Source organism: Lineus longissimus, chromosome 14, assembly GCF_910592395.1.
Source record: "Lineus longissimus chromosome 14, tnLinLong1.2, whole genome shotgun sequence".
NCBI lineage: Eukaryota > Metazoa > Nemertea > Pilidiophora > Heteronemertea > Lineidae > Lineus > Lineus longissimus.
This window is the reverse complement of record NC_088321.1, coordinates 944,447-969,767: the sequence shown is the minus strand read 5'-3', so window position 1 is coordinate 969,767 and position 25,321 is coordinate 944,447. Positions and strand designations below refer to the sequence as shown.

Here is a 25,321-nt window from a genome sequence, read left to right as displayed (position 1 = left end):
ACACCTCATGGCCCCCCGTATCTGCCACTTGGAGCAGATGACTTTGAGCTACACCAGTCTTGAGCTTCTTTCGGGAGAAACGCCCAGAAAGTCGTTGGGGTTACACTCCTCATGGCCCCCTGAATCTGCCACTGGGAGCAGACGACTTCTCTTGTTCAAGGAGTGACATTGCATCGACCTTGTTCGTCCCATATTGATTGATTCACTGATTGATTGATTGATTGATTGATTTACTCTAGGGGAGGAAACAAAAGATGTCAAGACATAGGTGTGCATTTGAAATCTTTATTGTAATTTGTACATCTAATAATTAAATGCGTGAATACTCAAGTGTGGCATAACACAACAAGTACATGAAGCTCTCTAGAAGCTCACAGGCCTGTACAGCAGAGCCCGCTTTTGGTCACGGGGGGGCAACCACCTCTCTTGTTTTGCTCTCTATTTAGGACAACCTCAGGGCTGACAATTGCTGTCCTTAATAGAGAGGTGTCCTGACTTGAGGTCATATCGAAATAAACAACCAATTTTGGGCCAAAAGTAGTGTCCTTTATAGAGAGGGGGTCCTTGAAATGTTGGTGGGCATTTACACATTGTGCTGCATTAAAATGTCACTAATATTGGCAAAAATATCACAGATTTATATTCCCTAAGATTTGCAGTTCACATTATCAGAAGTCCTTGCGTTCGTCCGACCAGCTGGGACGCATGACGTGATTCATCGGTTGTATCTATTGTTATGGTACTACTGCCATATAATATCGTGGTATCGGGTTCAACTTGAGGTATCGCTCTAAATAGGAGCACGTCAGCTTCATCCGGTTACCCTCCTTGCTGGTGACAAAGTCCATGGCCGCCTGGAGTGAAGAATGAAACAAGTTTTAGCCAACATGGTTGAAATTTACGATCGCCAATCTGTAAGGACGGACGTCATAATCATTTAGCGCATCAGAACTGGACACTAGGGCCTACGAGCTCATCTGATAAGACCATTTTTACACTACCCCCAAAATGTTGTCACAAATTCAAAAGCTACCTGCACGACACTGTGGGTACCCAATCACTTTTCTGAAAGGAAACAGAATGCTGAACCCACAGGCTAAATCACGGAGAGGGTGCAGAACAAAGACAAAAAGCAAAGGTTAAAAACAACATGCAGATGAGAAAAAAACCAATACCTTTGCTAAATGCTTTGCTATACCCTGCCCTCGATACTGCTCTAAAACTTCAGTGTGATATAAATCGTAAATCTTCCCTCGGAGTGTCCGATACTCCAAGAATCCTATTTGCTCTGACGCTGCAAATATATTATGGGATGGATTAGTTGGCTTGTGCCGTAAACGTACCGTCGCTAAATGTTTAGCGATGCCCTGTCCTTGGTAGGTGTCGTCGACGACCGTGCTGTAAAGGTCGTAGATGCCGTCACGCAGGGGTCGGTAGCGTAGGGTGCCGATTTGTTTGGAAACTGAAACAGAGAAGTCAAATATTTGGACCACTTTGTCTTTGAGGCAGTTGGTCGTTACCCATTGGTTTCATCAAGGAAAGCTGTACGGAAGAACCTCTCTCAAGAGGACTCCTCGGCAATGACAAATGTTGTCCTTAGTAGAGAGGTGTCCTGATTACAGAGGTCAGATTGAATGGAAACATGAAATACGTCGGTCTGACACATTCAAAACAGTAAGGAAGACACTGCAAGTAGCATGCCTGACAGCTTGTAGAATAGCACTTTGGGCTGTTTCTAGTCAATAAAACTTGCATGCCTGACAACATGAGTGAAACCTTCACTTCAAAAGATCAACAACACTTATCCCACATTAAGAACCCACTCACTCAACGCACTTGGCTTATCTTCACCCAAGCATGTTAGATATGAATGCACAAACACTGCACAAATGGGCTTTTAAACTATATTAATACATCAGAGCACACATGATTTAATCCAATAAAACTTCCATTGTAATCCTGTGTTAATCAGGCAGAGTGGTTTTCATGTTAGGCCGTATAAAGTATTAACGAAAGTTCAAAAGCACATTGGTGGTTCAATCAAGTATGCCTGGTTCGATATACAGTAGAGCCTCTTTTAACGTACACCCTTGGGACTGACATTTGCTGTCCTTAATAGAGAGGTGTCCTGATAAGAGAGGTCGGCTAAACTTTAGAATCCCCGATCGGAAATGACGTAGTTTGATCGCATTCAACTATAAATCTATTGAACAGTGGTGCTTGGTTAGTCAACCGATGACCTTTTTTGGGGGTGTGATCGGGGATTATAAACTCGTTCCGAGAGGTCAAATGGAATGGAAACAACCAATTTGGGACCAACTTATGCAATCCCCTGAAAATATCGATCACAGATATCAAACGTCCTTATCAAAAGAGCAACACGCAACTACATAATCGTCCTCTTATTTGACCAAAGTACACCCAAGTACACAATCTCATACCTTCCCCTTTACTAGCCACAGTCCGAATGTAGAAAACTTTTTGCAGTTTATCATGACCCACAATGTAAGGCATTTCTGCTAACGTCTGCTCGTCCTGTTTCGAATCAATATCACCACTGGCTTTCTCACTCATTGTCCGAACATTTAATGGCTTGATGTGATTATTCAGGCCTAACAGACCGCGAAGTTTTGGAACAATATTGACCGCAATCCGAAGCCTGTTCATTTCTGTGAATAGAGGGATACCCCATTCTATTTTTAGACTACCAGTAGTTTTAATCTCGAATCTAGATATATATTTTGCCCTATAACTATCAGATTTAAAAAGAGTACCACTTTGATTTAATACATATGAAATAAAATATATATCTTAACATTATCAATGCTAATAGTCTTTATATAAGTAATGAAATTGGTTGTTAAAGTCAATTTGATTCTTAAGGATTTCCTCGGAATTTCCAAGACGGCAGCGCCCATATCTTGTTGACAGGGCCCGTAGGCCTAATTCCTAAAAGATCATTAATTTCTTGGTCCTCACAGTACGCCAGTGTTGATTTATCAGTTGTTTTGGCAAAGATATGTTTATTTTTAGTTTCTAAAACCTAGAACGCTACTCACTAAGCGGCTAACAAGAAACTACGTATTTTACTGTTGTTGCCGACGTATGTGTACACTGAACTTGGAATGTGCGTCGGCCCCGTGTTGAAATGTTGGTGCGTTTTTCGCTTATTTGTGCAAAATTCAACATATCTCAGAAGTTCAATGGTTGACCCTCAATGAATCGGGCGTTTCCAGTGATATACGATACAAATGGGTTGTTCTCATGCAATCACTTTGGAAACATATTTTAAAATAGATGTTACGTCCTGTTAATCATGGGGCACGTCATCATCGCGTACATTTGGGAAAAACTCCCTAACGAGACCTGAGGCCCAGGATTCCCCGGCTGCGAAATTTTTTTCTGCAGGATACTTCTGCCATAGTGTACATCTGACAGCCAATCAGAATTCAAGGCAAGCACGTGTCTTTGTTGACATCATCTTTCCACATGGCGCAATAATGTCAACAATGCCACGTGTTCTGATAATCTTGGAAAGAACAAGTTAGCAAATGGTTAGAGGAGTATATTAGCTAAAATATATTTATTTGCAGTATCTTAACATGTATTTTCATTGTCGTCAATGTCGAGTGGACTGTATTTATTGGACTTGTCTGTTAAAGGCGCACTGTGCTCGGCAAAATAGCCGAGGTTGAATGTTTATCTGTCAACCGTGTAACTAGTTCTGCTGTATATGCATAGGTGGCGCCACCATTCAATTTATTTTGTTTGCTTGTCAAAATGTGTTTTATACAATGGCCCTTCAACAATGTTCAAACTACCAAAATAGGCCTGATACCTTCAACAAACAGCAGACATCGGATACACTGTCCCTTTAATAATTATCAACATTGGCAACACTGTCAGTGTCACTGCCCCTTAAAATTTCACAAATCGCGAGACATCGGATACACTGTCCCTTTAATAATTATCAACATTGGCAACACTGTCAGTATCACTACCCCTTAAAATTTCACTAATCAATGCATGCACTGCAATGTAGCGATCAGATCAGCTGATGCCTCTTTTGTACGCATAATATCATCAATTTTACAATGAATCTGTGCAATTCATTCCTAAACACTACGACACAAACCTTGAGTTGAGCATAATTGGGGTCAGAAAATGAACTATTGTCACATTCACAGTTGAAGTGGCACTCGGCATGCGACTCGGTATCGTCCATTGTATTTGCATTATCATGCATAAATAAACAGTGTGACGTCAAAGATCGCGCCAATTGTGATTGGCTGTCAGATGTACACTGTGGCAGAAGTATCCTGCAGAAAAAAATTTCGCTCCCCGGCTGTTCCTCGGGAAATACCCGACCGATATGACGACATTTCTAAAATTTCCTCAATAAATGACGTTTTTGTTGCAGTAAGTTTCATCAGAAACAATATTCTAGGTGTTCAAAATATAGGACTTAAATCAGTGCTCAATTAGATGTATAGATATTTGGTGTGTGTTTACGGAAAAGGATTTTGTGGGGGGAATTCCCAAAATTTGTGAAGGGTGGTTGTGACTTTGTCTTCATTCGTGCTGGGACAGTGATGAAACGACCTATTGTCGCAGTATTTGAGATGTGACATAGTGTGGAGTCAATAAATCTGACAAAGAACGCTTATCAGCCCGACGGTGAACGATGGGTTGTATCAATACAAAGAAGTATAAGAAAGAAAGCCGTCTAAAGGACGAAGACGAAGTCCGCCCTTCCCACTGGAAAAAGGAATTTCCATCCTTAGATGAAGACATCCGGACAAAGTGGGAAAAGTAAGTTTAAATGTCGGTAGGGCTGGTCAAAATACAGTGGAACCTCCCTTAGCGGACACCTCTCTATTAAGGACAACATCTCTATTAGGGACACTAGTTTTGGTCCCAAATTCGTTGTTTCCATTCAATTTGACCTCCCTTATCAGGACACCTCTCTATTAAGAACATCACTTGTCAGTCCCGAGGGTGTCCTTAATAGAGAGGTTCTACTGTACTTTCAACTTTCTTATTGCACCGAACCCAGGGTGCACTGGACCAAGCTATGCTAACTCAGTCTAGAGTAACATTGATATGCACAAGACAGGAAAGAAGAAACAATGATTATTTTGCTACTTGAGGTCTATTTTGGTCTGTCGCATTGTTCAACTCTGGAAGGGTGTCCCCTTACCCTAAAGCACTGCGCAAAAGTGAGTTTTGTCACATTGGGACATCAGATGGAACTGCATGAAACAGTGTGACAGTTGTGGTTGGAATCCCCCATCAAAAATGGGTAAATTACAAACACTTGTCTTCTTGTCGTGACTCTACCACAGGGCAGAGCACTTTAATTGTTTGTTTGCTCAACGCTCAAGCCAGCCAGATCCGTAGAACTCAGAAAATGTGTCTCCAGATCTTTATCTATGGATCATTTCAGGGAGCAGCTTGAGCTGAAGAAAAAGCTGATCTTAGAAAACACCGAGGAATGGCAACAGAAGGTAGAAGATGATGATGAGACATCGGGCCTACAGTACATTGGTGGTGTAGATATTTCATTTGTGAAAGGTGATACCAGGAATGCCTGTGCTGCTCTTGTCGTTTGTAAATTTCCTAGCTTAGAGGTAAGTGTAGTGGTCCCCTTATGGCATTCAACCTGGACATACATGTAAAGAAGGGCATGGTTGCCCAATGAATCCTCAGGGGCACAGTCAGTTGCTTACTTACTTAGTCCTCTTCATGCCTTTATGGCACATACGGCTTAAATCTTCAGTCTCCACCCTGTCTGGTTGGCAGCCTGCCTGTGGATGTTTCCCCATGTCCAAGCATTCTGCCTCATCTCCTTCTCTACTGCATGTCACCATTTCCAAACCTGAAGACCCTAGAGTCACTATGGATATTCCAGCTGGCAGAGGGAAAATTACAAGTAATTTCAAATTGATTGAATCTCAACAAAATTTTGTGTACAACTTCCTGACAGTAACACAAATATATCTTGCAAATATGAGCTCAAAATCCCAAGTCGTTCATGATATTTTGATGTATTTCCAAACCTGAAGACCCTCAAGCCACTATGGATATTCCAGCTGGCAGAGGGAAAATTACAATAATTTCAAATTGATTGAATCTCAACAAAATTTTGTGTACAACTTCCTGACAGTAACACCAAAATATCCTGCAAATTTCGCAAGTTGTAAACAAAATTTTGTTGAGATTCAATCAATTTGAAATTATTGTAATTTTCCCTCTGCCAGCTGGAATATCCATAGTGTCTTTAGGGTCTTCAGGTTTGGAAATACATCAAAATATCATGAACGACTTGGGATTTTGAGCTGAAATTTGCAGGATATATTTGTGTTACTGTCAGAAAGCTGTACACAAAATTTTGTTGAGATTCAATCAATTTGAAATTACTTGTAATTTTCCCTCTGCCAGCTGGAATATCCATAGTGACTCTAGGGTCTTCAGGTTTGGAAATACATCAAAATATCATGAACGACTTGGGATTTTGAGCTGAAATTTGCAGGATAAATTTGTGCTACTGTCAGGAAGTTGTAAACAAAATTTTATTGAGATTTAATCAATTTTAAATTACTTGTAATTTTCCCTCTGCCAGCTGGAATATCCATAGTGACTTTAGGGTCTTCAGGTTTGGAAATACACCAAAATATCATGAAGGACTTGGGATTTTGAGCTGAAATTTGCAGGATATATTTGTGTTACTGTCGGAAAGTTGTACAAAAAATTTGTCCTGAATAGAGAGGTTAGAGAGGTGTCTGTTTAGGGAGGTTCTACTGTACTTTCCTCCTCAGTAGCTTGACTTTTGTAAGGCCTTCAGAGTCTTCAAGACTCCTCACCTATCTCCTTGAAAGTTCCAGAGAATACACCATGGCTCAATCTATTGATAACTTATGACTCGATCATTCTTCAGGTAGTGTATGAGGATTGCACCATGGTGGAACTGACAGCGCCATACATCCCTGGCTTCCTGGCTTTCCGCGAGGCCGACTTCCTCGTCGAGAGATTCTACAAGTTGAGGTCCGTCCATCCAGAATACCTGCCCCAGTTGGTCCTCGTGGACGGGAACGGATTGTTACATCCTAGAGGTTGGTTTCTGTTGATGATTCGCTAACCTAGTCTTGAGAGGATCTGCAGTATTTCTTAGAAAGAAGGTTGGGTTCGACACTAAACATGATTTTGGGTGTGAAGCACTGTTTAAAGTTTGTTAAAGTTGGCTCAGCTATATCCCGGGCCGCGAACAGCTCTTCCAGTTGGCGCTTATCCTGATAGGAGTATTACACCCCCTGGATAGGATGCGGGATGCAGATTAACCTCCCAGGCTCCCTGGTACCCATTCACTCCTCAGTCGTGCGGGTGGAGAGAAGCAAGAAGGGTCAAGTGCCTTGCTCAAGGACACAAAAACGAAACGGTGCTGATCAGTTCTAGTGTCGAAACACTGTGGTGCCCCGTTTCTCTGAATCCCGTGTCCTCCCCAGTGTCCAATGGAGGTTGGGTTATGACGCATCGAGTGGTGGGGCTCCATAATCGGAAAAACCAGTTTCTACTCTCCAGCTGAGTATTGACACTATTGTCATGAAATCCATTTTCAGTCGAACTATTTTAAATTTGGCTGACGTTTAAGCTGATGAAGTGTTTTTTTCAGAATTTGGCTTGGCGTGCCATCTTGGTGTGTTGCTAGATCTCCCAGCGGCCGGTGTAGCGAAGAAATTATTCCAAGTCGATGGGTTAGAGAACGATGCCAAACACAAAGAAAAGGTAGGTATGTGAGTCAGCTGGTGACTGACAGCTGGTGACCGTCAGATATTTCACGCCAGTTTGTGATGTGACGTGACTCTGTGAAGCAGCAAAATTCGCCACAGAAGCACGAGACAAGATAAGAATCGGTCACACCAGTGATTACCAGTTTCACCTGCAGATAAGAGATCGATTTGTCGTACCGGCAGACCTTTTGGTTGCTATAGCAGCGATTATCATCGCAAGTTGCAATGTTTTTGTTGTTAGTTTGCGGTGATTTAGCCTCGGCACAATCAGGTGCAGGCAAGAGCGTTATATCAGATACAGTGGAACCTCCCTTAGCGGACACCTCTCTATTAAGGACAACCTCTCTATTAAGGACACTAGTTTTGGTCCCAAATTGGTTGTTTCCATTCAATTTGACCTCTCTTATCAGGACACCTGTGTAATGAGGACAGCACTTGTCAGTCCCGAGGGTGTCCTTAATAGAGAGGTTCTACTGTACAAGCCATTGACACTGAAAAGTTTAAGATATGCAATTTGTTAAACTTTTCAGATCGACGGCTTACGAAAAGGAGGAGACACTTTCCCATTGGTTGGGTCCTCGGGCAGGACACTTGGAGTGGTAAGTGATTGTCTCTAAAATCCTTTTGAATTTGATGTGATAAGACGTCATTTCTAATACAAAAACCATTGGAGTCGCAGCAGGCTAGTTGATTTTACTCAAAAACACCCTAAGTGGATGAAGTGCCTTCTGGATCTGAGGTTTACAATATTTTTGTGCACTTAAAATATCACTCACTAACTCATTCTTGCAACTTGACAATTCTATGTCAGACTGTGCCACCACATCCCTCCAGGTAACACAGTCCCGAGTGTTTGTGTCAACACCTCTATTACAACTCCAGCGCTCTCTTGCAGCAAGGCTACACATGCATCCAGAGAGTCTGTCATCGTCTCCTTCGCCTCCAACATTCTCCAAATATTATAATTGTAAAGTTGTCTCTTCTAGGCCCTTAGAAGCAATGAAGCAACAAAGAACCCTGTCTATGTGAGTGCGGGTCACAAGATCTCCCTGGAAGCGACCGTCACGGTTGTAAAGAAGTGTTGCAAGCACAGGATACCAGAGCCAGTTCGACAGGTAAGTCGGGGACAGTCCATAAAGTATGTACACACTGAAGGGGGGAGGGGTCCACAGCTGAGAGTACAGGGTGTGAGAGGGGAATGATGGAATGTTGTAATGTCAAAAGCTGATGTGACGGACACCACTGGGGCAATATCATGGTATGGTCAACTCCAAAATGTTTGATATGGTGCATATGTATTCTAGCTAGTGTTGATGTGGTCAGTATTATTTTTCAGGCAGACATCAGATCAAGAGAGTTCCTGAGAGTTAATTTCAAAGCGGAGGACAGTGTGGATGGAGAGGAAAGATGATACGATTCTATTCCATTTTCGGAAAGATGAAGAAATGCGAACGATATCTGTCCCCAGTGGAGTTGCTGTCCACTTACTGTGCCTTTTGGGTCCGTGCATGCCGTTATTCAGCAATTCGACTTGAAATGTTGGATGAATCTGCCATCTGTGCCACTTCGTCACAATCACCATGTGGTAGTGTCGTGGATTGATTTTTCAATATGGTGACATTGAATGGTAGAGAGGGACAACGTCTGTCCTTCAATCGTGTCCCCAGCAGCCCCCATTATATCAGAATGGCAAGCGGTGGGTGCGACCAAGAGGCAGATGGGACCTGAGACCTTGATTACTCGAAATGTTGTTATCATTCATAACTTGTCCATCCTCTGGACAAGGTGTGTGGTCAGACCAAGAAGCGACCTTCTCAAACTCTCACATCCCGAGGAAATCAGGGGTTAATGTTCACTTCTCCGGCCCCCGATTTCCTCAGGATGCAAACTCCGGACTTTGAATACAGTAGGACCTCTCGATTGCTGTCCTTAATTCTGAATGTCCTGATATCATTCATACAGAGATCTACTTCAATGGAACTGACCATTTGTGACCAAATGCAGTGTCCTTGATAGAAAGAGTGTTCTTAATGGAGAGGTGTCCGCAATGGGAATCAGATGACATCAGGTACCAGACTGATGAATCTTTTTTATAGACGGGAAGATGCTTGTGAACAAAATAGATTTTTTGAAATTTGCCAGTGGCCAAAATTAAGCTGTCTGTGATTATTGACTACTTTATATTTCTATCAAACTATCATTTCATATAAAGAAGATTATAAATTGTATGAATAATATTGACTTGCGTTCTTTTTTATACCATTTTCCTTGGTTGGGTGAGGAGAAATTTACAATTATCTGTCTTAGCAGACTGGGACAATCTCGAGGCACAATCGTGTTGCCAATAGACATGGCTGAACAGATTCAGAGAATGCAGGAGGCTGGAGGACAGTCATAAATCTGCCCCTCGATTTCATACAAGACGAGGGACAAAGTCACAACCAGTTTCGTCCCGACTAAAGCGCCACTCCGGCAAAGATTATAACTACATTCCAATTAAATTATTTTCCGGAAATATCCGACTATTTCCGATCTACAAAATGCCTTATTACAGGCATAATCCTTTAAACGAAGTCTTAATGGAAGCTGATATGCTTCAGTATTATATCGAGAAAACTCTGTGATAACTAAAAGATAGCTGAAACTGCTTGAAATCTGCAAAAAAGGGTTAAAAGTGACCCAGGACCCTGATTAGCTCCCGCGGATGAATATGTCTAAAACGAGGTCATGATCGGCTGAGGTCAAACATTTTCTCTTAAAATCAGACGTTTTAATTGCTGGCAGTAAATTTAAACCTCAATTAAAACAATAAACCTTGATATTATTGACATATTACGGTTATTGATAGCACAAGTTTGCTGTGTATTGTATCAAAGTGTGAACTATTTCAAATCGTCTTGACACAATTTTTGCAAGTCTGAGGTGTTGTTTGTCTCCGTCTGAGATTTTGCAATTTTTCGACTTTGCGATGATCAAATGCCGCTAAAAAAGGCTATAAACAGCGCTGATTTCGCTAGGAAGTTATAGATTAGGAGGACGTAGGCCTCTAGGAGGGATCGGTAGCCTAAAATGTCTATGCTACCTTTCACACCGCCCATCGTAAAGCGATTACTCGGCTGGAAAAAAGGCGACGACACGAAAGAAGACAAATGGTGTGAAAAGGCTGTGAAAAGTCTTGTGAAAAAGCTCCGAAAAACGGGTGGTCTGGACGAATTAGAAAAAGCTATTACCACCCAAGACAAAAACACTAAGTGTATTACCATCCCAAGGTAATTAGCGTGTCTAATTAGGCGCTGATTGCATCAGAAACTGACCAAAACAACCCCATCTGAAATTTATAAAAATCCAAAATGGCTGCCAACATCATCAATATTTTGTCAGCTGATGGAACCATGTTATTTTAGCTGTTTCGATTCCGCTGTCCTTGTGTTCTGCTCGACTTGGCATTCAATTTAAGGAACGAGTTTACAATCCCCGATCACACCCCAAAAAAAGGTCAACGGTTGACTAACGAAGCACCACTGTTCAATCAATGGATTCATAGTTGAATGCGATCAAACTACGTCATTTCCGATCGGGGATCGTAAATTTTAACCCAATTTAAGACAACCTACAGCTGTGCCACATTTCCAGGCATTCCAAGTTGACCATTTTGAGTCGGAGCGGAGGCAGGCAGAGACTGGCTGTCGGATTTAGGCCTAGGCTGTTCGACAACTCTCATCATTTTTGTTTCAGATCGCTATGATTAATGTTGCTCAATATTGTATTGCCACTTCTGCGTTATATCGCCATTTACAGCATGACGTTTATTCCCATTAAGTGTTGACCAAAGGTACTGCCATTTTGGCTAGAACTTGAAATCCTAAACTAATAAGAATTCTTTCAAAACATAGTGAATGCTCATTTCAAGGGCGGGAGTCTTGTTCTTTGTTTTCCTGAGAACAGCCTCCCATGATTTAAATGAGCATTCAATTCATTTGGAAAGAGTTTTCATTGCTTTAGGATTTGGAGGTCTAGCCTAAATGCTGGTACCTATTGTCAAGTAGTATGGTCCCTTCCAACATACACAAGAACAGTCTCCGACGATCCTAAACACTAAACAACGAGTACTCATTCTTCGTCAACACTGTCTTGTGATAACTCATCTTTGCTACGAAAAAAATAAATTATTGGAACGTTGTGGGCTTTGATTGACTGTCACTATGTCAGGACGTCTATAATCCCTCGGAATTGGTTTTTTGGTCAGTTTCTGAACTGATTGAATCAACAACCCAGTCGAAATTGCTTAGCTTTGAAATGATAATAAATAACACTAATTTTTCACAATGAGGATGATAAACTTTCACATCTTTATAGAATTAGTTGTAATAATTTGTCGAATTCAATGTAGGCTTACTAGTCTAGACCAAAACGATGTTGTCAGAATGGTAATCAATTTTGCAATATTTCAAGGAGATGTGTTCATGCATTTTATTCAGGTGGTCTGCAAAGACAAGTGTACTTGCTTTTCGCAATGATGCTGTATTGTCAGGAAGGGTCCGTATCAAGATAATCAAGGGTAGCAGGCTTTCACATCTGAAAATTGTCTGAGAGCTGTCTTGACTCTCCTGGGTTTGTTTTAGAGATGTGAATGAGTGAGTTACTCCCTGGGCACCCAATGATTTTTACGAAATATTTGTTGCAGTGCCTGCATTTCGCTTCTTTATAAGAAAATTAATAATAGATTGATATACCAGGGTTTCCGCCAGAGGGGGGATGGGGGGGGATTCAATCATTCATCCCCCTAAAATATTTCAAGGGGGGATATCCCCTCCTTAATTTTGAGCACTAAAGTTTGTTTTACTGTCAAATGAGTGATTTTCATGATTTGATATGTAAAATAAGAGCATTTGGGAGCCAATTGTAGCGGTTTTAGGGCCAAAAAACGTCTCAGGAGGGGTCATATACCCTTTTTAAGAAAAAAAATATTAGAAAGAAAAAATTCTTTTTTAGAAAAAAAAATTTTTTTTGCTCCCCTCAAATTTAATCCTGGCGGTAACCCTGATTACTAAATAAAAGTTCTTATCGTTGGAACAAAAATGAAAAAGACAGTTTATTTTGTGGTGCATGAACAAATCTCTTTCAAATTCAACGCAATTTTTTCTCATTTTCTTTTCCTTTCGTTATTTTCTAATTTTTTTCTCGTTGCCTGCTTTTTGGACGAATTTTTTATCGAAGATTTTTCAACGCAATAAACAAAGCATGTCAATGGCAGTATCGCACTGCAGTAAATTATGCGCATAAATTATATGCATCCTATAGAAATCCGCAGGCAACACCTAATGAATTGATCCTTTGGTTTCAGTTGGTACGACGTGCTCTCAGCAAATGAAAACAGGACGAAAATCATATAATTAAATTTGTATGCCCTGAGTGAAAGCCCTAAAAGGCCTGGCAGAATGATTGTCTTGTTTCTGGTCACCCTGACCAATCTCCGCCCTCCCAGAAAAAATCACTCCCCGAATTTATTTTTCAACTTTAGTAATGCATTTATAAGTTTAAGGAAAAGACCTCCCGCCAATGATTGTGAATGGTTATTTGCCGAGGGGTCTCAACACAATGTTGCTATTGACAATGACAGCGTTCGCCTCTCAATTCTCCTTTGGTACGGTAGTAACCTTAGATTTAATAGAGTTCGGCGTTTCCCCCATGGTCTGGTGGTGAGAAATATTCGGGTGCCAGTTCCCCTCCCAGTTGCACAAACATTGTCAAAAGCGTTAATAACAATGATCAAAAATTGCTCATGTGCTCTCGACTTAAAAATAATTTGAAATTCAATAACAACATCATGTGTCTGTTGTTTGTCGTCACTGAAATTACACCACATTTCATTTGCTGACCACAGTACCGCGTCTCACCAAAGGATCAAATAATGCAACTTAATTTTGACGCTTTTTATAAACGCTTCTCTCAAGGGCGACTACTGATTACAGATCATTGGACGGACGTCTCCAGGTTTCACATCGCAAGGGCCTACCGCACGTCATATACAGCCGACTGTGGCGTTGGCCGGAATTACAGTCGCATCACGAGCTGCGTCCGACAGAAAACTGCGAATACGCATTCTCGTTGAAGAGGGAGGAGGTGTGCGTCAACCCTTATCATTATACGAAGGTCGAGACACCCGTGTTACCACCAGTACTGGTTCCGCGACAGACAGGGGAGCCACCGACCGAATATCCGCCGTTAGACGACTTCTCAAATACTGTGCCGGATAATATCGACTATCCGTGCGGATTTCAAGATCAACCACTGAGTATTCCTGGTGAGTTTGGCTTCTGGTTGGTTAATGGAGTCATGGCAGATCCCAGGGCTCTCAGTTACACTAAATACACGTTGTAAAACGAAGGGTCGAAATCTTTTTCAGGAAAAGGTTTTTTTAAGGTTTTCGGCTGCCTGATTTGAAGTTCTGAAGTTAAAGTAGCCAAATATGCTCCTAAACTGTTCAAAATGACATCAGTAGTCTCACATTCATGCAATACAATACTGAAGTTTTGAGCACAATGAAATTATGGTAACATATCCGTGTTAGCTAGTTCACTATGTGAGTACCTGTGTTGCCAGTTTTACCATACTAGTAGCTGCCTAGCTTGTAGACATCTTGGCCTGGAGGAGCTTGTGACATCATTTTGCGAGAGCTACATTGTGTTTAGGAAGACCATACCAAGGTAGCCATTTCTTGGCCACCAGAGGGCTATTTCATGGACTTGTGTTTTCTTAATCCACCACATTGATTGTCTATTACAGAAACTCCCCCACCAGGCTATATGAGTGAAGATGGGGATAATAATGAAAACTCCAATCAAATGGGTAAGAAATAGTTCTAAGTTTTGTTCAAGTGTGCGGCCCAGCTTTGAATGAAATGCATTTATTAAAGCTACTTGTGAAAAAGGCAAGACAAATAGAGATGGGGTACTGCGCCCTGCTAATATTCTCTGATCTGATGCATCCCTGGGCAGGTAACGAGGAGTTGGTGAGATTGTGATTGAAAAAAAAACTTCTGAAATGTCGCTGTTTGTTTTTCAGAGGGAGTCGACGTCTCACCTAGTCCCCCAGTAGGTAGGTATATGAAGAAGATGGCGCGTGTTCCCGGAAAATCTGGATGATTTTTTCTCCGCGGAGGTTTATGATGTCTCCTTTCTCAGTGTGATCTAGAAGCCTTGAACCCTAATGGTTAACATGACCACGCAATAGGCCCAGGGAGAACCCAGGATTTCCTGACGAACTGGCATTCATTGATTCAAGGAACTACAATTCAAAGTCCATTGAATTCGACTCAAGTCGGATGACGCCTCTGCCACAGATCTCAGACTAAATAACATAGACATCAACTTCAACATCAGATCTTTTGAGCCCTGCTAAGGAAATACGAAATAGTTTACAGTGAATTCTTTTTTGCAGATGCACAGCCAGTCACTTACACAGAACCAACATTTTGGTGCTCCATATCGTACTACGAGTTGAATCATCGCGTCGGCGAGACGTTTCATGCCTCCCAGCCGTCGTTAACCGTCGACGGTTTCACCGACCCGTCAAATTCGGAACGATTCTGTCTTGGGTTGTTGTCGAATGTGAATAGGACGCCGCCTGTGGAGTTGACGAGGAGGCATATAGGTACGTATCGAAGACACCATAAATGGATATCTCTCTTGCATTTGAGGTCGGAATGAACTTTTGAATGGATTAAAGGGAACTGAAACCGCCAAGCCAGTTCGTATGACCTCGTTTTCATTTCCCGCGTATCGGGTGATCAGAACGAGGCATGAATGAAACATGGCGCCTAGCTGTCAATCATTGAGTGACGTCACCACTATGGAATTTACTACGAAAACTCATGAATAAAAGTTCGCATGACTCACGTGATTCTCACATGATTCTCAATAATAACAAATTGAACTGCGCATGCTCGGGCACTGGGGGCGGAGCTACAAATCTGAACTCGAATAGGAAGTTGGAAGTTTGACTTTCTCGGGTGGTGAAAGTCGAAAAGTTGAATAAATCGCTCGGCGGTTCCAGTTCCCTTTAAAATGCTGGTATATAATGTAATGATCAAATTGAGGTAGGTTTGATGAAAATTCGAGAGCAGTTGTGAAAATGAGAGCGATATGCGACTAATCTGGACATCCTGAACCAAACTATAATGTGTAGTTTTGAAAAGTTTCTGTCTTTTTTTCAGGGAAGGGAGTGCGATTATATTATATTGGGGGTGAGGTATTTGCCGAATGTCTAAGTGATAGCGCCGTATTTGTACAGAGTCCGAACTGTAACCAGCGGTACGGATGGCATCCGGCGACTGTCTGTAAGATACCACCAGGTACGTCGTCATCTGTAACCGCAGTGAGCGTTTTGACATGATAATGGCTGTTCTGTGCTGAGTATATAGGAACCTCCCTTAGCGGACACCTCTCTAATACGGACGCCCTCTCTATAAAGTACACTAGTTTTGGTCACAAGTTGGTAGTTTGCCTTCAATTTGATCTCTGCTCTCTAATCAGGACACCTCTCTAATCAGGACACCTCTAATCAGGACACACCTCTAATCAGGACACCTCTCTAATCAGGACACCTCTCTAATCAGGACACCTCTCTAATCAGGACACCTCTCTAATCAGGACACCTCTCTAATCAGGACACCTCTCTAATCACGTCACCTCTATTAAGGATAGCACTAGTCAGTTCAGAGGGTGTCCGTAATAGAGAGGCTTGACTGTATCACTTATCTCTCGTCATTTCAGGGTGCAATTTGAAAATCTTCAATAACCAGGAGTTCGCGGCTCTCCTCGCTCAGTCTGTGAACCAGGGCTTCGAGGCTGTTTATCAACTCACCAAGATGTGCACCATCCGTATGAGCTTCGTCAAGGGATGGGGTGCTGAATACAGGTACGAAACGATTCCCCAGCTTGCTGAGAATCAGACAGGCGCTCCAACATGCCAGGGTGACCTGTCCTGTGAAACAGGAAAGTTTCTCAGTAATGTTTCTCAGTAATGTTGGAGTTTTCCAACGGAATAACGTTGTGTTCATCTTGTCGTTAGCTTCCACTGTTTCATCCCCTTTCAAGACCAATATCTGGGAAAACAATTACAGTAGAACCTCCCTTTGACCTCTCTATTCAGGACACCTCTCTATTAAGAACAGCACTAGTCAGTCCTAAGGGTGTCCTGAACACCTTCAGCGCCGAACCACGTCTACGTGGCCCAAATCCCCCTCTGGTTATCGGAGTCTCGTGGACTTACTGAAGGAATTACGCCATCGCCATCTTCAGGGCAACGTAGGAACTGAAAAGATCAAACGGTCTTTCAGTTCCTCCCTTGCCCTGAAGAGGGCAACGTAGGAACTGAAAAGATCAAACGGTCTTTCAGTTCCTCCCTTGCCCTGAAGATGGCGATGGCGTAGTTCAGCACTTGAAGGACTTCATGAAAGAACTACGCCATCGCCATCTTCAGGGCAAGGGAGGAACTGAAAGACCGTTTGATCTTTTCAGTTCGTACCTTGCCCTGAAGATGGCGATGGCGTAGTTAACATTAAGGACTTCATGAAAGAACTACGCCATCGCCATCTTCAGGGCAAGATAGGAACTGAAAAGACCGTTTGAAGATCGTTTGGTCGTTTTAGTTCCTACCTTGCCCTGAAGATGGCGATGGCGTAGTTATTTTGACGGTTTCTTTCTTTCAGGCGACAGACGGTCACAAGCACGCCATGTTGGATCGAGATCCATCTGAACGGCCCGCTCCAGTGGTTAGACAAAGTTCTCAACCAGATGGGATCGCCACACATGCCCTGCTCGAGCGTTTCATAGAGGGCGCTGTGAAGTATTGACGAGACAGTTATCATGGACGTTTTGGAAACGCTTACTGTGTCGGGGCGATTGACGATAAGTCGATAGATGTTTTTTATTCAAATGTTGGTTTTGGCTGGATTCAGGTTTGCGGAGATTTTGTGGCCGTGACGTCAAACGACTGGTCGTTATTGTGCTTGACATCAGATTTTAGTCGTGAACTCATTTTTTGGACCAAGTCAGTTTAAAGGGGTACGCCGTTCGTAATGACTGATGGGCCAGGAAAATAGAAATGCAGTTATACACAATGCCGTAGTGAAGTTATTATGCATACCAATTTGCTGAAACTTGGTATCTGTCTGTATTTACATGTAGTATATGTACTTGCACAATAGGGAATTCAAATTCAATTACAATTTCAATTTGTTCATGAACAGCAAAGGTCTTTAAAGTAGCCTTCTCCATCATAAAGTCACAGAAAAGGTGAAGGAAAACGGGATTTATCTAAAGCCCGATTTCTGTTTAGAATTTGGGACTTTGCAGAAGGGGTTGCAGAACTTCGCCAACCTGGATCCAGCCATGAACTATTAGAAACGATGACTGATGCTGGAAAACGCTTGTGATAATGCCGTTCGTATCCGCGACAGATCGCCCCCAGAGCCACCTGGTGACAGAAGGGAGAAACTAGGCTCTTCTCCAAGACTGATGACGCTTTTAATGTACCCTTAGATTTTATCATGCTCATTAGAATGATTCTTTACATGATGGATAAAAGTTTGATTAAGCATCGAGACCCGGGTTGAATGTTCGTGATCCGTGACTTTTTGTGGTCATCGATTGGCCGTTGAAATGTTCAACACAATGGATTTCTGTAAAAATCTGAATTTAGCCAAAGAGGGATTGAGTCACATCTGTTGGTACTGTGACGACATGTAGATGGGTAGATATTGATAATGAGGGTCATTGCTTGTAATGAGAGGATCACCTGCTTGTATTGCTGTACATAGGTTCTCAACATTTGTGGGCTAACCTCAGCTCATAAGCTGAATTCATAGGATCATGTATCTGTTCTACAGTGGAACCTCCCTTAGAGGACACCTCTCTATTAAGAACAACCTCTCTATTGAGGACAACCTCTCTATTAAGGACAACTGCTCTGTTAAGGACACTAGTTTTGGTCCCAAATTGGTTTCCTTTCAATTTGACCTCTTATCCGGACACCTCTCTATTAAGGACAGCACTTGTCAGTCCAGAGGGTGGCCTTTATAGAGAGGTTCCACTGTATTGTTGATCCTGGGACAATGTCGTGTGTATTCAACAGAAAAATGTGCTTCAGGTGAAATGCTTTTGTGATTTTGCTTCCTTTTGTAAAAAGTTACATGGCATCTTTGCTCAGTGTGACAGTTGAAAAGGCCTTGAAGTGGTGCAAACTTTAGCTTTGGATGGCAACATTGATCACCAGGGGAGGGGCTAGGGATTGGTTGACTGATGCATAAAACTGATCACCTATCTGGGGAGGGGGCTAAGTGACTGGTTGACTGATGCATAAAACTGATCACCTGTCTGAGGAGGGGGCTAGGGACTGGTTGACTGATGCATAAAAACTGATCGCCTGTCTGAGGAGGGGGGATAAGTGACTGGTTGACTGATGCATAAAAACTGATCGCCTGTCTGAGGAGGGGGGATAAGTGACTGGTTGACTGATGCATAAAACTGATCACCTGTCTGAGGAGGGGGCTAGGGACTGGTTGACTGATGCATAAAAACTGATCACCTGTCTGGGGAGGAGGATAAGTGACTGGTTGACTGATGCATAAAACTGCCACGCATTTTAAAATGTGGGGACTTGGGGACTTTGGCGTGAAGTTCCTCATCTTCCAGGGCAGGGCCCGGTTGTTCAAGACAGGTTTTGACACTTGGTGTTAGGTCTCATTGGCTTACCTGAACGAGATAATATGTGAAAAACTTGTTTTTCTGAGATGTTGGAGTCCGCTATTTGCTAACGGTGGTTTGGGGGCTACTAAGCCGCAGTTATCTTACCGTGCTGCTGAGTTTGCGCTATCAGGCTTAGCTGCCGCTATACCATCGCTAAGTTAGCGTAACATTTTAGTTCGTAGCAGTCACTAAAACTTGGCCATCGTTAACATAACCGGTGTTTCCAAAAAATGTCATTTAAATTATTTTTTGAGTACAATAAACCCATTTATCATGGACAAAAGTATGCTTTCATACTTAACATTGAAAATGTCAATGAAAAACTGACTTTGTATATCAATTTGAAGTGGATTGATAGTTACTTGTCCTCCAAAGTAGGCCAATAGCCTGATCTACATCACAGCTTTTGGTGAACCCGCCACCTGGATTTAACAAGCCCATGGGGTTTTCTGCATTGTAAATTGTTGGGTACTCTTTTGATATTGTCTAACAGTAGGAAATGGCAAGATACCTGGTGTATTGGCTTTTAGACAACTGGGTCCTGGTTGTGAAAATTTGCGGGTTTACAGAAGCAAGAATGTCAAATTTATGCATGAATATGAAAAAGGCCAGTCCGAACAAATCAAGTTCTCGTGAAGGATTTAAATGTCGATTGCCAGTGAAATACACACACGTGTGCTAAAAGTTGACGGTGTATAATGATTGACGAATAGTTTTCGGTAAATAATGATTTGAAATTGATTGTATGATCTTGTTTAATTGTTGATGACCAAGGTAGGGAAGACCTTGAAAAAAAACTTCCATAATTGTTTCTTTGTAAATATTCCGTGCATGTACTCGAGAACTTTGACCTTTTACTCTTAAGAAATTGGGATATGCGTGTTTTCAAGACTGAATAAAGACTTTAGTGTTTTTCGGATAGATCTGGCCAAGGTACATCAGATACATCTGACCTATTGTCACTGAACTGTAATATTGTGATCACAAATATTAATGTTACACAGCCCTGGGCAGCCTGTGTCATAGTTGACTGGCTTTAGCTGACACCGTGAAAGTGTATTGTTTGGCCTACCCTGAGGATAATCCAGTGCAACACTAGCTTTTAGGAAATGTGATGTGGACACAAAGTACCTTCAGCTATAAGGATATGAAAAATACTCTAGTCCTTATTCAGTTTTGATACATCAACATGTACTTTATAATTGGACTTTTACTCCAAAATGCGCCATGATTTGCATGTTATAGATTAAAAATGAAATGTTACGCTCGAAACTGTTATATGCTATCGTCTGCCTGATTGTATTAACGTGAAATTCTGGGGCTGCTCATTCAAATGGATTACCGGTCTAGTTAGATTTGCCTGTGGCTTATTTCAAGGCCTGTTCAGTATTTTCACTTGCCACTTGTTTACCCTGTCAATTTCTTCGCCTTGATATTTTTGCTTCGTGAAAATGTGATCATGTGACGTGTATTCATAAGCAGGTTGTAGTTTAGTTCCTAATCTCTTACCAGGGCAAATGAGATGAATGGTCATGCCCGCCATTTAGGGACACTGTAAACCTCTTCATTTTGGCTGCTTGTATGTCTTCGAAAACATCTATTCAGATTTTGCTTCCTTTTGTTACTTGGAATTGGTGCATTTTCCAACAATGAACCCCTGAATGTACAATTGTACCCTTTCTAAAAACAGAGAAAAAATTCAATGCGAATATTTGACATAATTATCTGTTCTTGAACTTTTCAAAATATGGCCTGGGTGCCATGGCCACTGGGAAAAATTGTGTGTAAAATTTTTTTTGCAATTTTCTGAAGATGCTCCGTTTACGCATTGTTACATGGATCTTTTATTAGCTTGTCTAATCTGCCGTGTATAATGTCATTTTTGTGTTGCTATGGCAACAGAATTATACAGCAACAATAAACAAATGTATAAATGGATTGAAATCGATCTTGTTTGTTTTGATTTGAACCGACAGGTGGTGTCCTGAAGAGGGAGGTATCCAGAGGTCAAAGGCCCTGACCCTTTTAGTTGGTTGTGACAGTTTGTCTAGGACCAGTGAAGCCGACTGGTAACTATACCATTCAAATCAGCTACTGTCATCCGATTGGTCGCTAGAGGGAGACATACAGGACATATGCCTTCCTAAATCAAATAATTGCTTGATGTGAATTTAAACTGTCTTTGTAAATCGCTCACTGTCATGTAAATATGCTACCATAATGAAAGGCAACTCGTTTACAGTAATAAAACGATTTCTTGCATGCTCAAACTCTTTTTCCATGAGCACCATTTTTTGGGTGAAATCGTAAAATGAAATTTTAGAACCAACACTGAGATCAATTATTTTAGTTGGATGGCAACTAGGTCACGTGATGTAAATAATCACCTCAGAAACCAAGATGGCGGATTTCCAAAAATTCGATATAGCTGTCAAATTTCTCTGAATTTAAAATGCGTTTTCTGACTTTGTACAACATCGGATTATGAATTTAAAAGGATACATGTAAAGAAATAGGTAAGTTTGATGCCACATTTCGATAAATTTGTAAAATACTGCCCAGTTTTGCGTAAATTATCACGATTGTTTTTGGTGAGTCATAGTAGGCCCTATACAATTTTACGATCATGATTTCACCTTGGCCTACTAGGCCTACTGTACATTTTGTACACAAAGCCTATATTGTTTTTTTAATTATAGATTCAATGCAGGCATCTACGTGGTGTTGGTTCAGGCCTGTGTGGTTGTTGGGTTAGGAACCTGAGAACTTGTTGACAATCACAAGATCTTGGGACCTGACTGGGCAGGCGGCCTAATAGGGTACTAAATAAGGGCCTAGGCCGATACTTAAAAAGGGCTTATATATCATGACGGCTTTAGTTGGGACCTGGGTTACACAACACTCTTGGATCTAAGGACACATGCCTTTACAGTACAGTGGAACCTTCTTTGGCAGACACCTCTCTATTAAGGACACTCTCTATTGAGGAAAATTTGGTCTCAAATTGTTACTTTCCATTTAGTATGACCTCTCTACTCAGGACTCCTCTCTATTAAGGACAGCAGTTGTCAGACCTGAGGGTGTCCTTCATAGTCTCCATTCAATTTGAACTTCCTTATCAGGACACCTCGCCATTAAGGACAGCACTTGTTTGTACCAAGTGTGTCCTTAATAGAGAGGTTCTGCTGTACATACACAGCGAAACCTCCCTTAGCGGACACCTCTCTATTAAAGAACACTAGTTTTGTTCCCAAATTGGTACTTTCCATTCAATTTGACCTCTCTAATCAGGACACCTCTCTATTAAGGACAGCACTTGTCAGTCCCGAGGGTGTCCTTAATAGAGAGGTTCTACTGTATAAGCCTCGAATGCCATGTCCTGTGGAAACTGGGTGGAATCGGCCTAAAAACTGTACAGTAGAACCTCTCTATTGAGGACACCCTTGGGACTGACAAGTGCTGTCCTTGATAAGGAGGTGTCCTGATTAAAGAGATAAAATTGAATGGAAACAACCAATATGGGTCCAAAATTAGTGTCCTGAATAGAGAAGTTGTCCTTAATAGAGAGGTGTCTGTCAAGGGAGGTTCCACTGTATAAAAGTATTGATATCATAATATATGGGAACCTCAGATGCTTGCAAGACTCTCTTAGACATTATTATATAGTACGCGCCAGTCACCGATCCAAAGGTTGACTGCGCTCAACGTTGCTTAACCTCCACTCTGGGGCCAACGCGCCAACCACTGGGCCATAAAGGACTTCCCTTATAGCCGGCGGGTTAAGCCGTGCCATATACCTGGGGGTACTATACAATGATGAGAAAAGGGGCGACCACCTTGTTTCATCTTCGGACTGGCCACTGCAGACTCAAAGCCAACATTAAGAGGATGAACGTGGCTGAGTCCAAAAGGTGACACTGTGAGTGCAGTCCACCAGATCAGAGACCAGATCAGCTCAAGAAGAGATGACAGGTTTATTAGAGACATAGGCCTGGTTCTTGCAGTGCGATCCTCTTGCGATGCTCCAGAACTGCCCACTCTGGGACACTGAGAGACTGGCCACATGGCCATATGGTGCATCAATGGAGTCAAAGCTCTGGGGATCAAGGGAGGAACAAGAGATGACAGGTTTATTAGAGACATAGGCCTGGTTCTTACAGTGCGATCCTCTTGTGATGCTCCAGAACTGCCCACTCTGGGACACCGAGAGACTGGCCACATGGCCGTAAGGTGTATCACTGGATACAAGGCTCTGGAGATCAAGGGAGGAACAAGAGATGACAGGTTTATCACAGACATAGGCCTACTTCTGTAACATAGCCATGAAATGAAAATCGAACGCTAGAAGAATATGGAAAGATATCATGATATTTATTAATAAGTATTGCATCAGTTTGTTCCTTGATATCACACACACTTGACAGAGGCATTTCGAATGCCAGCAAGATAATATTGACTTCACAAATAATGTCAACAATTGGGACAACGTACACCAGTATGCATAAATAATGATATGTTTGGCCTATCGATTAATGCATTGATTTTGTAAGGAAGGCCTGATAGCGTGATTATTTATTCCTTCTTCTTAAGGTCAAAAGTATGGCGACAAGGCCTTGGTTGACCCGTGTACCCTTTGATCGAGTTTATGAGTCTCCAATCTAACATTCTTAAGGAATGTTCAATCTGGTATCGATTTGGCATCGATTGGAAATTGAAAGCAATGCACAAGTAGTCTCCAGCACAAATCACAGTGACCCTCCTCGACCATTCTACCAATATTTTCTCAACTAATCAACGTTTTATTTGATCTCGCCACAACTCTAATGGCGCCATTGTTGGTCGTCATGGCAACATACGCTTTCTTGATTCCGTTTCATAAATTGATTGGTTTTTGCTAATACTAAGTGCTATTTGCATTTATCTTAAGAGGTTGGACAATAGTCGTTTATTCTTGGTTGCTGAATGATTTAATGCTTCACCATGAACCGTGAAAGGAATACTGTACTGTGACAACGCTATGAAGCTGTTCAAGGGGTACAAAAGGCACACAGAACTGTCTTTGCATCTTCCCTGCAACTACAGTGGAACCTCCCTAAGCAGACACCTCTCTATTAGGGACACCCTCTCTATTAAGGGCACTAGTTTTGGTCCCAAATTGGTTGTTTCCATTCAATATGACCTCTCTAATCAGGACACCTCTCTATTAAGGACAGCACTTGTCAGTCCCGAAGGTGTCCTTAATAGAGAGGTTCTACTGTATGTCGCTAGTGACCCCTTTACATTCTGAGTGTCTCGTCTATAAGCCTCGGACAAGCAAGTAACATTGCACACCTTAAGTAGATAAAACACTTTTGCCAACTACACTAGAACCTCTCTATTAAGGACACCGCTGGGAATGAAAAATGCTGTCTTTAATAGAGAGGTGTCCTGATTAGAGAGGTCAAATTGAATGGTAACAACCAATTTGGGACCAAAACTAGTGTCCTTAATAGAGAGGTTGTCCTTGATAGAGAGGTGTTCGCTAAGGGAGGTTCCGCCGTATGTCATTTTAAAGTTTTGATAGGTATTTACTAAGTGTCATATTTTCATAATCCTCGCAAATATGCCACTGGTGACCCCTTTGCCTTCTGGATGTCTCATCCATGAGCCTCGGACAAGCTAATATTGTACATCTAAACCAATAATCCCACCAGGGGAGAAAAAAACTTTCGCCAACAATATCATAAAAGCTTTAATAAGTATTTACAAAGTATCATCTTCAAATAATCCACCCAAATCCGCCAC

At 41.9% G+C, this 25,321-nt stretch overlaps 4 protein-coding genes across 10 annotated transcripts in view; 3 read left to right on the top strand and 1 right to left on the bottom strand.

Moving 5' to 3' along the window:
* Positions 1-277: 277 nt before the first annotated feature.
* Positions 278-2,677, bottom strand: LOC135498883 (protein NATD1-like). Of its 4 annotated transcripts, none has more exons than XR_010449171.1 (3): positions 2,102-2,176; positions 1,344-1,462; positions 278-854 (listed from the first exon to the last, which is right to left on the bottom strand). XR_010449171.1 is itself a non-coding variant. In XM_064789391.1 (3 exons), the coding sequence occupies exons 1-3, from the start codon at positions 2,665-2,667 to the stop codon at positions 735-737; spliced, it is 465 nt and encodes a 154-aa protein (XP_064645461.1). In that variant the 5' UTR covers positions 2,668-2,677; the 3' UTR covers positions 278-734. The 4 variants fall into 4 exon arrangements, 2 of the variants coding, with proteins under 2 accessions (XP_064645461.1, XP_064645462.1); XR_010449170.1 differs by having other exon boundaries at positions 2,087-2,109; XM_064789391.1 differs by lacking the exon at positions 2,102-2,176 and adding an exon at positions 2,442-2,677.
* A 1,695-nt stretch (positions 2,678-4,372) lies between these two features.
* On the top strand, positions 4,373-9,878 carry LOC135499248 (endonuclease V-like). The gene is made up of 7 exons (XM_064789918.1): positions 4,373-4,812; positions 5,447-5,630; positions 6,938-7,112; positions 7,670-7,782; positions 8,318-8,386; positions 8,774-8,902; positions 9,124-9,878. Exons 1-7 carry the CDS (start codon positions 4,685-4,687, stop codon positions 9,196-9,198), a joined length of 873 nt encoding a protein of 290 aa, XP_064645988.1. The 5' UTR covers positions 4,373-4,684; the 3' UTR covers positions 9,199-9,878.
* An 842-nt stretch (positions 9,879-10,720) lies between these two features.
* On the top strand, positions 10,721-21,481 carry LOC135499247 (mothers against decapentaplegic homolog 3-like). Of its 2 annotated transcripts, none has more exons than XM_064789917.1 (8): positions 10,721-11,056; positions 13,760-14,091; positions 14,574-14,636; positions 14,853-14,885; positions 15,228-15,440; positions 16,003-16,140; positions 16,562-16,706; positions 17,500-21,481. In XM_064789917.1, exons 1-8 carry the CDS (start codon positions 10,857-10,859, stop codon positions 17,621-17,623), a joined length of 1,248 nt encoding a protein of 415 aa, XP_064645987.1. In that variant the 5' UTR covers positions 10,721-10,856; the 3' UTR covers positions 17,624-21,481. The 2 variants fall into 2 exon arrangements, with proteins under 2 accessions (XP_064645987.1, XP_064645986.1); XM_064789916.1 differs by having other exon boundaries at positions 13,742-14,091.
* Positions 21,482-21,945: 464 nt separating this feature from the next.
* The window catches only part of LOC135498802 (centromere-associated protein E-like), a 66,177-nt gene continuing 62,801 nt past the window's right edge, over positions 21,946-25,321 (top strand). For all 3 annotated transcript variants that reach the window (XM_064789261.1, XM_064789260.1, XM_064789259.1), the window contains exon 1: positions 21,946-22,053. The gene's annotated coding sequence lies outside the window, so the exon portion shown is untranslated. The remainder of the gene's footprint in view (positions 22,054-25,321) is intronic.